This window comes from Sceloporus occidentalis, unplaced genomic scaffold, assembly GCF_023333645.1.
Source record: "Sceloporus occidentalis isolate IW3139 unplaced genomic scaffold, rSceOcc1.0.p SCAF_2, whole genome shotgun sequence".
NCBI classification, from domain to species: domain Eukaryota; kingdom Metazoa; phylum Chordata; class Lepidosauria; order Squamata; family Phrynosomatidae; genus Sceloporus; species Sceloporus occidentalis.
The window spans coordinates 183,381,862-183,397,069 of record NW_028316982.1 but is presented as its reverse complement, the minus strand read 5'-3'; the positions used below and the strand labels follow the sequence as shown (position 1 = coordinate 183,397,069).

Here is a 15,208-nt window from a genome sequence, read left to right as displayed (position 1 = left end):
TAGGCCAGACTTGATTGTATCTATAGGAAACACTAGGGAGGAAAATGAACCAATTCTTTACTTACTTAACAGTAAGCAAAAGACATGATGGAAAACTTAATGCTGAAAATATCCCCAAGAATGTATTGTGTGTGTTATAATCTGCTTTTGCCCTGGATTCTCAGATAAAAATACAAACACAACAGTAAACTTCTTTCTAGGTAACATAGGACACCTCTCCAAAGGAATTTCATCTGTGCAGAAAAGAAATTTTCTTGACAGCAATACAAACTCTCTCTTCAGTTTTGGAAAGAGTGAGAGGGGTTTTAAAAATCTGTCCTCTCCATGGTCCCTCATTTCTTTCTTTCCATAGCAGCTGGAATATTTACATTTGACATCCTAATAATTTTCTTTTTTGAAAAAACCAACCTTCTGTTTATCAGGTTGCCTGGGACACATGGAAATGATAAAACTTTAATATTATGTTGAAAAATTTCACGACATGACTTCAGCCTAATTTTTAATACAACAACTCATTTTTATTGCAGACTCCCACATTTTTATTATCAGCAAAGTTCAGCTTTCTACAGGTACATGCTGTTGCTACTAACAAATGAAGTGTGACAGCATTAGAAGTCAAAAATAATCTACTTTTAAAAGAGATTGTAATACAAGTCTCTATTCAGATCAAAACTTAGTCTGATGTTAATTCATCTCTCTTCTATGGGCATGTTTCAGCAGTCCTATTCTGTGTTCGAATTATCACTTTGAACCAATGCTACAATTTAACCATAAACTTTTACCTGGCAAGCAGCACTGGTTCACCAAAAGAAGAAGAAAAGATCTGCTGTGATCGGGAAGCATGGGAAGAGAAAAAGAGAGACTGAAAAAAAGCAGAAGTATTCCTGTCTCAAATGTCACCAACAGGATGCTGATCAGTGAATGGTAGTCATGATGGCTGCATATAATCTCTCATATCAGGAGCCCCATACCTCTCAAGTCTGGGACCATGAATGCAAAAATGCTATTATGCTTGTGCCCGGCTTTTCAGCTTCCCAAAGCTATTTAGATGGCCATTCTGAGAAGAAAATGCAGGACTAGATAGGTCTTTGGCTTGATCCAGCAGGACTCTCATGTTCAGAAACTGGAAATGTCCCTTTTTTCATTAAGCCTTTCAGAATCCCCTAGCCACATGTGATTCCCAAAGGTGATGTTTCCAAGCTTTGATTACATTGTGGAGCATTGAAGAAGAATGTCTATAAAAACCTGATTACACATTAACTAGAAATCCCTGGGCCTAAAAAATACCCAAAAGGCACCAAATTCTGTCTGAATTTGGAGGCTAAGCAGAGTCAGCCCCAATTAATATTGGGATGGGAGGCCACCAAGGAATACCTGGTGCTGTGAGCTACATTTCATAGGAAGGGACTAGCAAAACTACCTCTGAGTATTCCTTGCCTAATAAAGCCCTATAAGGTGACTTGAAAGCACATACACACACACTTACTTGCCCAGGACAAAATACTTACTTTTCAGCACGAGACAAAAGACTTTAGATTCCCACAGTATGTCAAACTTAATATATGTTTATCAGTTGTACAAGTATTATATTGTTAATCTTCTTGGCTGTTTTTAGATCTTTAGTAGGTGTTGCCTTTAATATTTATGCTCTGTTTTGTAAATTGTGTCATGCTGATTTAACTGTATATTATTGACTTCTTTGCATTTTAGTTTTCATTTTTGGTATCTTCAACAGTTTTAAAAGCTTCAGCTATAGAGTGATTCTGTATTGATTCACTGTAATAAAAAGCATTCAGCGAGAGCCTTCACTAGGCTTTTGGAGGATGTGGGAGAGAGTTACACTGAATGAGAGAGAACTGCTTCATAGCACACAAATGGAAAGAAGCATGAACAGCCCAGTTTTCTAAAAATAGGAAAAAACTGCAGTTAGGATTACTGTTAATTGTTAAATTTTCCTGTAAACTTGCAACAGAATTATATTCCTGGGATAGTTGCACGTATAAAGTGCTGAGTAGCGCTGGAAGTATTTCAGATGGATTGAAGATCTCCTGTTTAACTTTGTTGAACTGACAAAGTAGTACAGCACATGCCCAATGTAACAACTGCAAGAATGCACAGTGATAAGGCACAAAATGAAGAAGAATGTCAGTGATCACTGAACTTTTTTGTGGGCCTTCTAATGATTGTGATTATCCAGCATAATGTATCCCCACTGTTCTACTGCTGAAGTACACAAGAAGAATATGGTAGGCAATAGGTGTTCTGACATTTGTAACACAGTAAGACAAAAATGAATGCCTTTTTCATTGACCATGGGTCCCAGCCACCATTTCACAACTGATACAGCACAACCATAGGCTGCCTGAATCTGAATCACCTCCTTGCATCACAAGCTAAAACAGATGAAGAGGATCTGGTTGACTGTCTCCCCCAGTAAGCACAACACTTGGAAGTAAATATTCCCCTATGCCAATTACTTCTGCATGAAAAGCATATACCCCACCAGTTAACTCCTAGTCCCATCCCCAACAGCACCTCCCAGTCCATTCAATTTATTTGTCATTTTGTATATTTTACAAATCCTTTTTAAGCACTTTCTAAGCACATTTGCAGACAAGTCAACCAGGTTGATGAATGGTACTCCTGACTAGCAAGCTTGCCTAAGCCGCAAGCACAAGCAATCATTACTTGGAAGGAAGTTCTGCTGAAATCAACCAGCTCTATTTTCAGCTGAGTATGGTTACAGGTACAAATCTAAGCCTCTGTGTTTCTGTATGTGTGCATTTAAAATGCAAGGATAGTTTATTACCTCTGATTTTAACTGACTTTGGCCCAGTACAGACTGCCCCAAAGGGGTGGCCTGCACCCATCCCTTTTTACACTGGATTGGGACCAGGTCAACCTCACCGCAACCCTGCGGTTCCAATCTGGCGTTTTCATGGCCATGGAGAAATAGCAAAATGCCACTTCTCCTTGGCCCAGAAAAGGAGTGTCCTTGGGGCTTCATGCTCCCGGACACCCCGGCCCTACACAGGATCGTTTCCGTGGCCATGCAGTTGCCACGGGAATTATCTGCTCTAAGAAGGAGCTCTGTCACAGCCCTTATGATGTCGCTTCTTGTCACGGATGCCATCATGGTGGCCCCTGTGTGGACGGGAGGTTGCTATGATGACGGCATCCACGTGTTCTAGGGTTCCAGACCTTACGGTTGCCGTGCAATCCAGAACCCTAGAATCAGCGGTGGTACACTGCTTTGTGCCCATCTGTATCGGGCCAAATTCTTTTTCTCCAATAATTTAGAAAAATATGAAAAATTACCAATTTCAATAGAGTTCAAAGATATAGCCATGTTAGTATGTAGAATCAGTATGTAGAGAGATCTTGTACCACCTTTGAGACTAACTAAAAGAAAGGAGTTGGCAGCATGAGCTTTCGTAGTCTTCAGCCTACTTCCTACTTTCTGAGGAAGTAGACTGAAGTCTACAAAAGCTCATGTTTCCAACTTCTTTCTTTCAGTCAGTCTCAAAGGTGCTACAAGAACTCTCTACATACGACTGAGAGATAATATTGGATGGAAGAATAATTGTTAAATGATAATAAATATGTGCTGCTTGCAGGAAGTCCTAAATTCAGTCCTTGGGTTCTTCACATAAATTGAGTCAACAGCTGGTGATGTGAGAGAAATGCTTCTGAAATCCTACAGTGGAAGTGGCAATCACACAGCCTTTCAGTTGTTGTTGAACTGCAACTCGCAATATTCTTCACATTCTTCACTCTTGTCTATATTGGATGGGGCTATTGGGAGTTGTAGTCCAACAACACCTGGAGGACTCTAGCCTTGGCCTAGAGAAATGCTGCCAGTAAGAGTAATAATACTGTGACAAATGATCAAATAGTTTAACAAAAAAAAAGATGACTTGCAATATAACAGGATGTTGTTGTGTGCTTTCAGATAGTTTCTGACTTACAATGACCCTAGGGGGGGCCCTATCATGGGGTTTTCTTGTCAAGATTTGTTCAGATGGGGTTTGTTGTTGCCTTCTTCTGTGGCTGAGAGATTCTTACTTGTCTGAGATTACCCAGTGGGTTTCCATGGCTGAGCAGGGATTCAAATCCTGGTTTCCAGAGTAATAGTTCAACACTCAAACCACTACACTACATGAAACAGGTAGCTAAACATACCTGACCAACACAATAGTGTTAAAGTCTTAAGTTTAGATATTCACTGTATGTACCTACCTTAATAACTACTCTCAGGAGAAACTAGTAGAAATATTTGATGCATAGGAAATAACTATAATTATACTGCTATTTTCGTCATGAAAAAAATACCGATTGCATGTTGTCCTTTCTTCATATTATACTCTAAAGCCTTGGGGCTTTTCATTTTATATCACATTTTTCTTACACTGTAACTCCTCTGCCCTTGAATATGTCAGCATTTATATATAAATTCCAAATCTCAAGGTAATTAGAAGGACTGCTAATCTCACTTCATACTAATTAACATCAAAGGGATCAAAAACTGCATCATGCACAACCTACATATAACCAACAGAGCCAAGAAAGATCATCTTCTCAATTTAATAGTGAAACAGATCTAATGGAGAGTTTTATAGAAAATTCTGATCAGACAATATAAAACACAGCTTTTTTGGATGGGTAGGAGGAAGCTCACCTCTTTCATTAAAAAAACAACAACAAGTATTACCTAACACATTTAACAATATTCAGTGGATTGCATTTTCTCTTCTTTAGACATCAAAAGATTGCCAAGATGAATGTACACCTGGAAGCGCTAATCCTTTTTATTAGACAGTAGTCAGATTTAATCACTGGAGAGGTCTGGAGTCAGGCCATAAATAGTGAGGTGGTGCAAGGAAATCATGATGATCACAGTTGAGTCTCATTCCAACCTCTGGAGCAGTCAGGAATGTGTCTGAAATATCATGAATAGTCAGGACCTAAAGAACCATGCCACATATTCTCTGTGAACAAGACCCACATCGCTCCAACTTCAGCCTCCCCTCAAGAAGCAAAGCAACTGGCTTTCAAAACAGATTTTCAAAAAACTGGGTCGACTTATGCACAGGTCAAAAAAGGAACCACTCTCTTTCTCTGTCGAGAGCTTAGACGATTCCAAAAGCACCTAAAAGAATTACCAAGCCCTTCTGCTCTGTCCATCATAGCTTCACATCTGAACTTTTTGAATGCCTGGATTGGAAAAGCTCAAACAGTTATGCCTGCCAGAATTTTGTAAGTTCTTTGGTATCATTTTCCTTAGCTTCATTCTTTATATTCTTCGTTACATGCTCCTAAGTTTTACCCTCGACTTATCCATGAGTCAGATCAAAATCCATAATTTTATTCCCAAAAACTGTCCTCGATTTATACATAAGGTCAATTTATAGTCGAGTATAGATGGTAGTTCTTTACATCCAGGTTTTGTTTTGGAAAATGCCTCCATTCTGTTTAAAACTCAGCCCCTCTTTCCATTCTCTTCCATATCCAAAGTGATTTGTTATGCCCTTTCCTCCCACCCTTTGCATACCTATGTTAAAGCCAGACATAATCTGATCCTTGGTCTATAAATTACAAGACAGACAACTATATGCAAGAAATGTCAACAAAATCTGATTTGCTCCAACCAAAGCAGAGTTTGACTGACAGAGCTATATTTTATATTCACAATTTCATCCAAAATAGTTCATTCCTTCAGCCCCAGGTCATACTAAACAAGAGTTTTTGAAAATATTCCAGATGCTCTTCCTTTCCAACGTCTCCAGAAAAGTCAAACTAAAGTACTTTATATTTAGAAACAGGCATCCCATTGGTTCCAGCAGCTGCTTCATACACCACACTTCCCTATGTCAAGATCATCTCTGTGTAGGTAGCATGAATGAGTACCCCATTTTGCACAAGTTATGCCTTAAGTGTGAAAAATCATCCAAGTGCCCACGCTGCTCTAATTATTAGCATTTCTCATACCACATATTTGGAAAACACAGCAAAAGAGCCACATGACAATTTGCACTGTATTTCCCACACAAGTCATATATCTCACGTATCTCTCAACATGAACATTCCTGAAAATGAATCACACCAGGGGAAAAGGAAAGTAAATAAAAACCAGTGTGAAAATCATTTATTATAGACCTGTATTCACATTTTTACAATAGCCGTAAATACTTACACTGCCCACACCAGGTCACTCAGTAGATCCCAAGGAATATTTGTGGGTTCTAGCAGAAAGTTCAACAATCACTGTAATGTTTTCCCACAAGTTACCATAGCTATAAAAAGAACTGAAACGTTGTGGCACTATTTAGGGAAAAACACTGGGTCACAAATATTCACTTCAATGAGAGGTGATTTTTTTTCTTGGGGGGGGTGGATACAGCAGTATTAGTCTGTTACAGAAAAAAACACAGAGTTTTGCAGCACCTTCTCTTCCCTCCACAATTACCAGAGCTCCTCCTCCGGACTCATGGTTTTGCTGGTTCCCTGAACAGCTACTCCACTAGTGGACAGTGCTGGGGCAATCCCATAGCAAGTGTGTTCCCATAGCCAGATGCAGACTGAGGACATCATCTACTGAGGCCTCTAGAGGATCCAGCAGATCTTGGCAGAAGATGTCCTCTATCTGACTAACATTGATAGAGAGCAGCAAGGGATCAGTAGTGTATCTGGCCATGTATGGGAACATGGCCAGATGCACTACCAATCCCTCACGGCTCTCTATCAATGTTAGAATGGTTAGGGGTGGGCTACTGTAGTAAAGCAGGGAGTCCTGAGGATGGTGATAGGTGAACCCGTAGTCAAATTCCACATGTGAAACTCTTATCCTACCCTCTACAGTAAATGATCTCAGCCATAATATGCTCCTGGAGAAAACTGGCTTATTCTACATAATGACAGAGCCTGCTCTGCTTGCCTTCAATATGTGCAAAATGCAAAGCTTCATTTTAAAACAATTACACTACAAACATGTGACTGGACAGAAAGCCTTGCAAACATAAAACCCTGATTTCCGGAGTCCACATGGGGCTGGAATAATTTTGCTCCTGGCCCCAATCAATAGCCTCTCTCCATGTCTTTCAGGTTTAATCCTCTAGCTCAGAAGAGTCCAGCAGATCCTCCAAATTCTAATATAAAAGAATAAAGATACTGCAGCAGTACAAGAGAAAAGTTCAGGTTTCAATGGAAAAATAAACAAACAAGCAAACCCTATTATGGGCTTTTTATGAGGTCTGGTCTGCTACAGGAAAGACAAAGCTGAAAAGAAAATAGTAGGATAACTAAACATTGCTGTTATAAGAAGCTTTATCTTGTCAGTTTTAAAAAATAATTAAAGCCAACCCTGAACGCTCTTTGTTGTGGCTTCCTTTATGTTCATGACTTCAATATTTTGTAAGTAATCCTCAAGTTACTTTCACAGTCATGAAATCAGCCCCAGGCTACTCTAACACAGGGGTGAGCCAACATAAATTTGGAGTCAGAAGAATTCTGCAATTGCATAGCAAAATCAAAATAAGAAGTGATCCATTGTGTAAAAACATTTTACAGAGTCCAAATTTTCCACTTGTTCACTCTTTAATTTATGAGATTATATTATCTGCATTCTGTAAATAACTGACAAACACAGCTGAGACTAGGGCTGCATCCACACTGCAGAAATAATCGATTTTGACACCACTTTAACTATAGTTTTGTGAGGTATTTAGACTTCTCTGTCAGAGAGCTCTGGAGCCACAGCCAGCTACAGTTCCCAGAATTCTACAGCATTTGAGCCATTATAATTAAAGTGGTGACAAACTGGATTTTTTCTGCAGTGTCAATGTAGCTTATGTTACTGAAGTTCATCTCACTACAAGACATGGGGCTGCATCCAGTATCCAGTGTATGGCCTTCAAGAGCAGAGCTTTCCCATCTTCTTCTTCCCGTTCCTATAGCCCTCCAGCACAGATTTGGAGCAGTGGGAAAGGTGGTGGAGAAGGGGGAATACTCCCCTGGCCGATGCCACATCACAGCCAACAGACACAACTGGATTGCACCCATACTCTTCAGTGTATCACTGACAACATCCTTATCATCTCATATGCACAAACAATTTTAGGATGATGCCTCTCATCTGACTTCAATTCAGCCAACCTGGATCACAACACAAAATACAGTACTCGACAGACAGGAGAGGCCATAAACATGTGCCTTGAGTGACTGTGCCAGTGTTTCTCCCACCTCACCCAGAAATGACCTAGTCAGGTGGGCCCCATTCCACTGAAAGGAGGTTACATAATGCAAGGAGTCATGAATGTTTATAACCAAGTATTCCAAGCTGCACTGTATCTTGAATTGACTAGACTCACAGAACAATGTCTTTCCTTTAATCTTTGTTGTTGTACTCTTTAATCTTCACCATGTGACCAGGAGAGTCATAACACACTACAGCAAAACACAGAAAGTAATCGCAGATCTGCCCAACCAGCAGAAACACATTATACACTTGCTGCTAGACTATAACATCCAAACTTCAAAATGGTTTGAATGTTGGAGTTGATTTTAATGTTCTCCCAACAAAATAAATATATCTTCCTTCACTGAAAAATCTGGTATGCAAATACCAATTTAGTGACCTCCTTTTCTTCTTATCAAGGAGTCCAGTGCAATGTTGAGGATATAGATACACTTTCTATAGGAGATTAAAACATACATGTCATTAGACTGCAGTAGTATGAGCTGTCCTTTGAGTGGATCCTTTACTCTGTTGGCATATGGTGTAATAATTAAGTTGTACCAGGAGACACAACTTAACTGTGTGTCAAAAAAGGGATCAACATGCTCTAGCTTTGTGCTTATTTTTGTGTCAATCCCAATAGGCAGGGATTGGAGGCAGCCAAGTGGGGTGCGTCACTGCAAAGGGCACAGGAAACCAATTATGCCCCTCCAACTACCATGGGCCACATCTACCACAAAAATTGGCTGCAATGCTCCTCTGTACATGAATAAACCAAAACCAGAAGTGGCTGTCAGTTTGGGGGAATATTCTTCCATGGCTTGGGGAAGTTTCTTCTGTTTACAGCCTGACATGGTGATTTGCTGTTTTGGGGAATGTTTTGAGGAAATCTCAAAAGGATGCAAAATACACTCCAAAGCTTGTAGTTTACTCACCTTTGGTCTAAAGGAAAGACAGCACCAATTCCTTGAATGTTATGCAAATTAGGTCCAACCTATTCTTTACCATCTCCTGTGACAATATAAACATGAGCAGATTCATGTTCAGTGTTTTCTCTTATCTAGAAAGATCTAGCTGTATCTAATTAAATCATTCTATGCATACAGTATATTCCATGTGAAAAGACCAGATTTAGCCCTAGTCAGCTTTATGTGCAACCTTCCCGCTTATTTTTACTTTTTTAAAAGAAATACTTTCAAATCCTAAAGTGGCCCACTAGCCATTGCCCCACACTAACTTTAAATAAGCCTCATGTGGAAGATAAACAAGCACTAATGCTAGGTCCAGTTAAAACTAAGTGTAACTACTGTATTTTAATAGGGCAAGAACCAATCACACTATGTGCCTCCTAATCATCTTGATATCAAGAATCATACAAATCACAGTAAACCAAGACCTCAGTGCCATTCAAACAGAAGTGACACAGACAAGTAAGCATCAGTAAGAGGAAATAGTAATGTTGGGTCAAAACCATTCTTTATTTTGGAAATATTTGTCTTCAAATGTTACTTCTCTCTTGCTGAAGGGAGTTAATTGCTTCCAATTATATTTCTCCAGGATGAGAGGCAAATGGCCCAGATAGAGCACTGCTCAGATTAGCAAGCATCCTCGCTGGACTGCAATTAGGAGTTCACAGAACCAATTGTCTTTTCCACAGCAAGAAAACTAATGGCTTTATAAATAACACCCTTATAATATATCTGTATATAGATATACATTAAAAAAACCAGAAAGAAGCCTGTATGTACATGATTTGCAGCATTAATTAAAAAACATTACTTCTCGATGTCTTGGGAAATATAACTAAACAACTTTACACTACAAAAGCTCAGTGAGAAATGTGTTTACAAGGATATGAAGTGATACATGAGTCTACAATGGGTTTGCTTAAAGAAAGGATAAGGGAACATATCCCTTCTGAACTATGGTGCTAAGCTTAAATCCAATCACAAATCCCAGCTAGAGTAGACCCAAATAATTAGTTATGGAATGGTTAATCTGCTGTTGTGTGCCTTCAAGTCACTTCTGACTTCTGGCCACCCTTACACAGACCTATCATGGGATTTTTTGGGCACGATTTGTTCAGAGGGAGTTTGCCGGTGCCTTCCCCTGAGAGAATGTGACTTGCTCAAGGTCACCCACTTAATTTCCATGGCTAAATGGGGATTTGAGCTCTGGTTTCCAGAGTCATATTTCAATGCTCAAACTAATACACCATGCTCTCTGTCTGAATGGTTAATACTTATATAAATCCCACTGATTTTGTTGCCCTACTCAAGTTGGGACCAGCAGTTGTATTTAGCGACTAGTGACAGATGAGTCACAGCTGGCTTCACATCTTCCAGTCCTATCATTCTAACTTGAATCATGATACATATTAGCTGAAGATACATCAAAAAGCAGCAGGGGTGATCAAGTGAGGCTTTCCAGATATTTTCTGCCTACAGCTACCATCATCCCTAGCAAGTTCTGAGATATTATGGGAGCCATAGTCTAAAAACATCTAGTGACCATAGCTGCCCACTGGTCCTTAACAGCATATCTTAATTGTCTTCTAACATGTTCCAAAACAGACACTGGAGTTTATCACATGGGACGGATCCCATGTGGAAACTGGATTTAAACAAAAACAAAAAAAGCACTGGCCAGGACAGAGTTCCAAGAAGTTACTTCAGTTCCCAGAATCCCCCAGCCAGCTCAGAGCCCATTTCTCTGCTCAATATTGTCAGTGATGTCCAGACATGCCCTGGTGCTCTACGCTTTCAGACAGTGGTGCTCCTAGCTATAGGCACTCAACTTTTTAAAGCAAAGGAGGTGCTCTACCTCTCAGCTATAAACCAATCCATTCCCTCTGCCCTTCTACTGTGGGTCAGTGGAGGGGACAAGGCAGCTTCAACAAAGAACAGTCAGCCTGTTTACTGATCTACAATTGTCAAGTTCCTTGTGGGAAATCAAAGCAGGTAAACTGTTATCAGAACAATTTACTGGCAGATACACATTCCCAATATATCCAAAGAGTGCCGAAGCAAATGTTTTGAAGTGCCAATGCAAACCTCTAAAGCAAGAATGGGCAAAGTACAGTCCATGAATGGCCATCAAACCCAACTCTTGGAGCCCACCAAGTCCACTGAACCTCTGACTTTAATTGGGGGAATTTGGAGGCAAAACCATCAGTTTGCTTTCCCTTTATCTATGATATATCTTGTGAGGAAGATCTAGATACTAGTGCAGCCCATGGAGTGGGGACACAAAGGGCTAAATTGTTTCTCTCTGCACAGTTGTCCATTATACTCTGAAGATAAAGCTACTCTAGTTACCATTTGGAATGGTGCTTCTGAGTGCAACGCAAGAGGACAACTCCAAGCTCTCTAAATCCTGTGCCTCCTCCCAAATTTGGTGCTTTTCTTGGTCATAATGGCTGACAATGATGGGATTTGTAGTCCTAATATATCTGAATGGCACCACAAGTTAGACTTTTTACCTGCCTTCCATAAACACATCCTCATCCTCTTCTGATTAGCAGCCCAGTCAGAACCTGGGCTTCTTCAGCTCAAGCCAGCTGATCCTCTCAGGCATTGGCAGCTGGTAGTCTCCATGACAGTGGAGCAGAGAACCCACTCTGGGTTTTAGTCTAAGTATCAAAATAGCTATCCATGTTGCTGAACTCTTTCCTCAGAATAGGTTCAGCACCTGGGACAGCTTCTTTAGGCTTGAAGCTAATATTTGGAGTAGATTCACCAGCCCACTGACATAGGAAGATGCCCCAGTGCTCTTCTGTCTCCATTGGCTTCCCTTTCCACCTAATGGACACAGACTGCCTCTGACTGGGGGGGCAAGAAGTGCCAGGCTACCAAGGAGTAAAGCAGCAGCCACACACAAAGATCCGCACAAAACCCACATTCCACACAATAATATATTCTACATCTTCCAACATGGGAGTCCCCTGCCACCATGAAATATTTTTCAGAACTCAGGCTCTTTGGACATTTACAACAGTAATCAGCATCAGATCCACTCTTCTCATCTGGATGGCCAGTTTTTTTCTTGACATACAGAGAAGAAAAGATTCCCTGCTATTCACAAACCCCAAACTGTGCATTTTAGACAGACAGACAGACACACAGAGAGAGAGAGAGAGAGAGAGAGAGAGAGAGATTAGGTTGCAATTGCTGGAAAAGGCAGGTTTAAAATGCCAGGGTAAAACCATTTTGTTAGCCAGCCTGAGCAACTGCTGTCCTCTCTGCTTTTCTGGGGAAAGGGCTGGACCGACACAAGGTGATCTCTGCATAAGGAAACACAACCCCCCTCCCTTGAAAAACAGAAGAAGGCTGTTCTTCCAGCAAGACCACCAAAATCTAGTGGATCTGGGTGGAGGAGGGTTTCAGGGGAGAAAGGGGGCATTTGAAAGAGAGGCAGTCATGATAATGATGATGATGATGGGGACTGGCCAGTTGCAATAGGATCGGTGACCATGGCGGGGAGGGGGTTAGGCTGCAGAAATGCCAACCCTAGCCAGAGGGATCCCCTCCAAGGCTTCCCCCTCCCTCCCTCATCATCCCAATAGATAGAGAAAGATGGTATAGATATAAATATAGATATAGATATAGATATCTTTGGCCTTCTGGACTTTTCAACTGACCTGGCAGGCAACCTGCCTGGTACAGAAAACCCTACAGAGATGCAGCAATTTGCCTCCAGCATGCAAAACCAAGGGGGAATCTTTGATGCCAACCCCTAAGGAACGGGCAGCGAGCAGAAGAGGAGGAGGAAGAGGGGAGGAGAGGAAGCCCTCCCAAATGGGGACTCCCCCTCCTTCCCTCCCTCCCCAGGCTGAGCTTCCCTCCCCCTCCCCAACCATCCCTGGCATCAGCAGGAAAAGTGGGTCAGGCAGATCTCTGAAGGAGGGAGGAGGAGGAGGAGGAGGAGAAGTCTCCATCTGGGGTGGGGAAAACATGCTTCTCCCCCTTCCTTTGGAAAAGAACAAGCCCCCTGCCTAGGGCCGGGTCTCCTCCACGCCTCCTTCCCCACACCCACAAAGCGAGGGTCCCTTGGGCATCAGCCCTTCAGCATCAGGGGTCTGGCTAACGGTCTCTACAGAAACGGTAGACGGGGACTCTGGGTGCAGGTTGGAGGAGGAGGGATGGAGAAGCTTGGAAGGCCATCCCCCCCCCCCAATCAAAATATGTGGGTTTGGGGAAGGGGGCTTATCCCACTTGGCTGCCTCAGGCTTCTCTTCTCCAGCCCACCTTGGACCAAGCAATGGCTTCTGAAACCCAAACAGCCGCTTTGGACATTTAAAAAAAGCCACCAAAATCAAAGGCACCCAGCCCAACTTTAGGCAGAGTTTAATCCTTATAGCCCCCCCCCCCCCCAACAGATCTTGGCACCTCTGTGGTGGAAAAAGTGACCCTCCTCCCCAGCTTTATCCCTGGCGACTGGGGGGGGGTATGTCAGGGCAAGTGCTGAGGAAAAGGGGGCTGAAAAGGACAGGTCTCCTCAATAAAAAGCCAGGATGGCCATGGCAGCATCCTTTTTCCCTTCCCTGCCACGCCTCCCAAAGCAAGGGCTCCAGAGGCAGCCAAGGCAAGGCTTTCCTGCCTGGTTCCCAATGCTTTCGTCCCCGGAGGGTGCTCTGGCTCCCTCCCAAGCCCCCTCCAGAGGGTCCTTCTTCCCTCCCTCCGAGGGCGATGGAGGAGGACATGGAGGACCTGCCAGGGAAATTGGGGGGGGGGGTTTCTCAACGAAGAGCCCAAAGATAGAGCCACACGCCTCTTGATCCTGCTCAGAATGGAGGACATTTGGGGATTCCTTCCTTCCTTACGGGAGGCTGGAACGTAAGACATGGATGGGGGCCACCTCTGCTCTGCCTGAATGGAGGAGCCCTGCAAGACAGAAGGGAGCATGGCATGGCCAAAGGACAACCCACAAGACCCTCCTCTCCCGAGGGGAGGACTTCCCGGGTTCCCTCTGGACAGAAGGCAGAAATATAAGGCATGTCCTGGGAAAAGGAGGGAGCCCACCACCTCTGGCCCCTTGAATGGAGGAGCTCCAGGGGGAAAGTGTAGGGCATGACTAAATCAAAGCTAACAAGAGACTCCTGTCGATAAAGAGCCCTGGCTCTTGGCTCCTGCTCAGAATGGACCATGGAGAAAGGCCCCCGTGAATAGAGGACTGACTCTTCAAGGCATGTCTACCTAGCCCCCCCTGGCTCTGGCTCTGGCTCTGGCTCCTGCTCAGAAGGGCCCTGTCATGGAGAAAGCTCCAAGCAAGAAAGTAGGGCATACCCCCCAAGAGCCCTCCCTGGGAGGAGGCAAGAAGGCGGACTTACGGACGGGCTCCTGCTTGGGGTCCATCCCTCGGAGGGCGCCCTGGAGGCCTCCCACCCGCCCCTGAAGGGCCCGGAGGCGCCGGTGGGTGCCGTGGAGCTCAGCCTCCAGCTCCTGGAAGAGGGCGCCGGCATGGCGGGCCACGTCCGAGAGCTGCCGCAGGACCCGCGAGAGCGCCGCGTTGCTCCCCCAGGACAGCTCCCGACAGCCCGGGGCAGCGCAGCAGGGGGACTGGCCCTGGCTCTCCGGACCCCAGGCTCCTGATGCTGCTGCTGCCTCCGGCTCCTCCTCGTCGTCCTCGTCCTCGTCCCGGTCCTGCTCCTGCAGCCGGCCTGCCTTCTCTGCTGGGGGCCCCTCTCCCTGCTGAGGGGGGGGCCCTGGGGGGGCCCTGGGGGGGCTCTGGGGGCCCTCGTCCAGCAGGGAGGCCAGGGGCTGGGGCCGGCAGAGCCACTGGGGCTCCACGATCCTCTTGGCGAAAGGCATGGCCAAGCGAGGAGGAGGAGGAGGAGGAGGAGGAGGAGGAGGAGAAGGGCCCCAAAGAAGCAGAGCAGCCGCCCCACGCCTCTCTCCTTCTCCTCCTTCTTCTTCTTCTTCCTCCTCTCCTCCTCTTGACTCAAGGCAAAGGCTGGGCAGCGGGGCTCACTTGCCA

General features: G+C 43.8%; 1 protein-coding gene across 2 annotated transcripts in view; it reads right to left on the bottom strand.

The window, feature by feature from the left end:
• The window catches only part of NHS (NHS actin remodeling regulator), a 293,130-nt gene extending 278,376 nt beyond the window's left edge, over positions 1 to 14,754 (bottom strand). For both annotated transcript variants that reach the window (XM_089511687.1, XM_089511688.1), the window contains exon 1: positions 14,562 to 14,754. In XM_089511687.1, the coding sequence (XP_089367813.1) occupies positions 14,562 to 14,586 (25 nt within the window). In that variant the 5' untranslated portion in view covers positions 14,587 to 14,754. The remainder of the gene's footprint in view (positions 1 to 14,561) is intronic.
• Between the last annotated feature and the right edge of the window lie 454 nt (positions 14,755 to 15,208).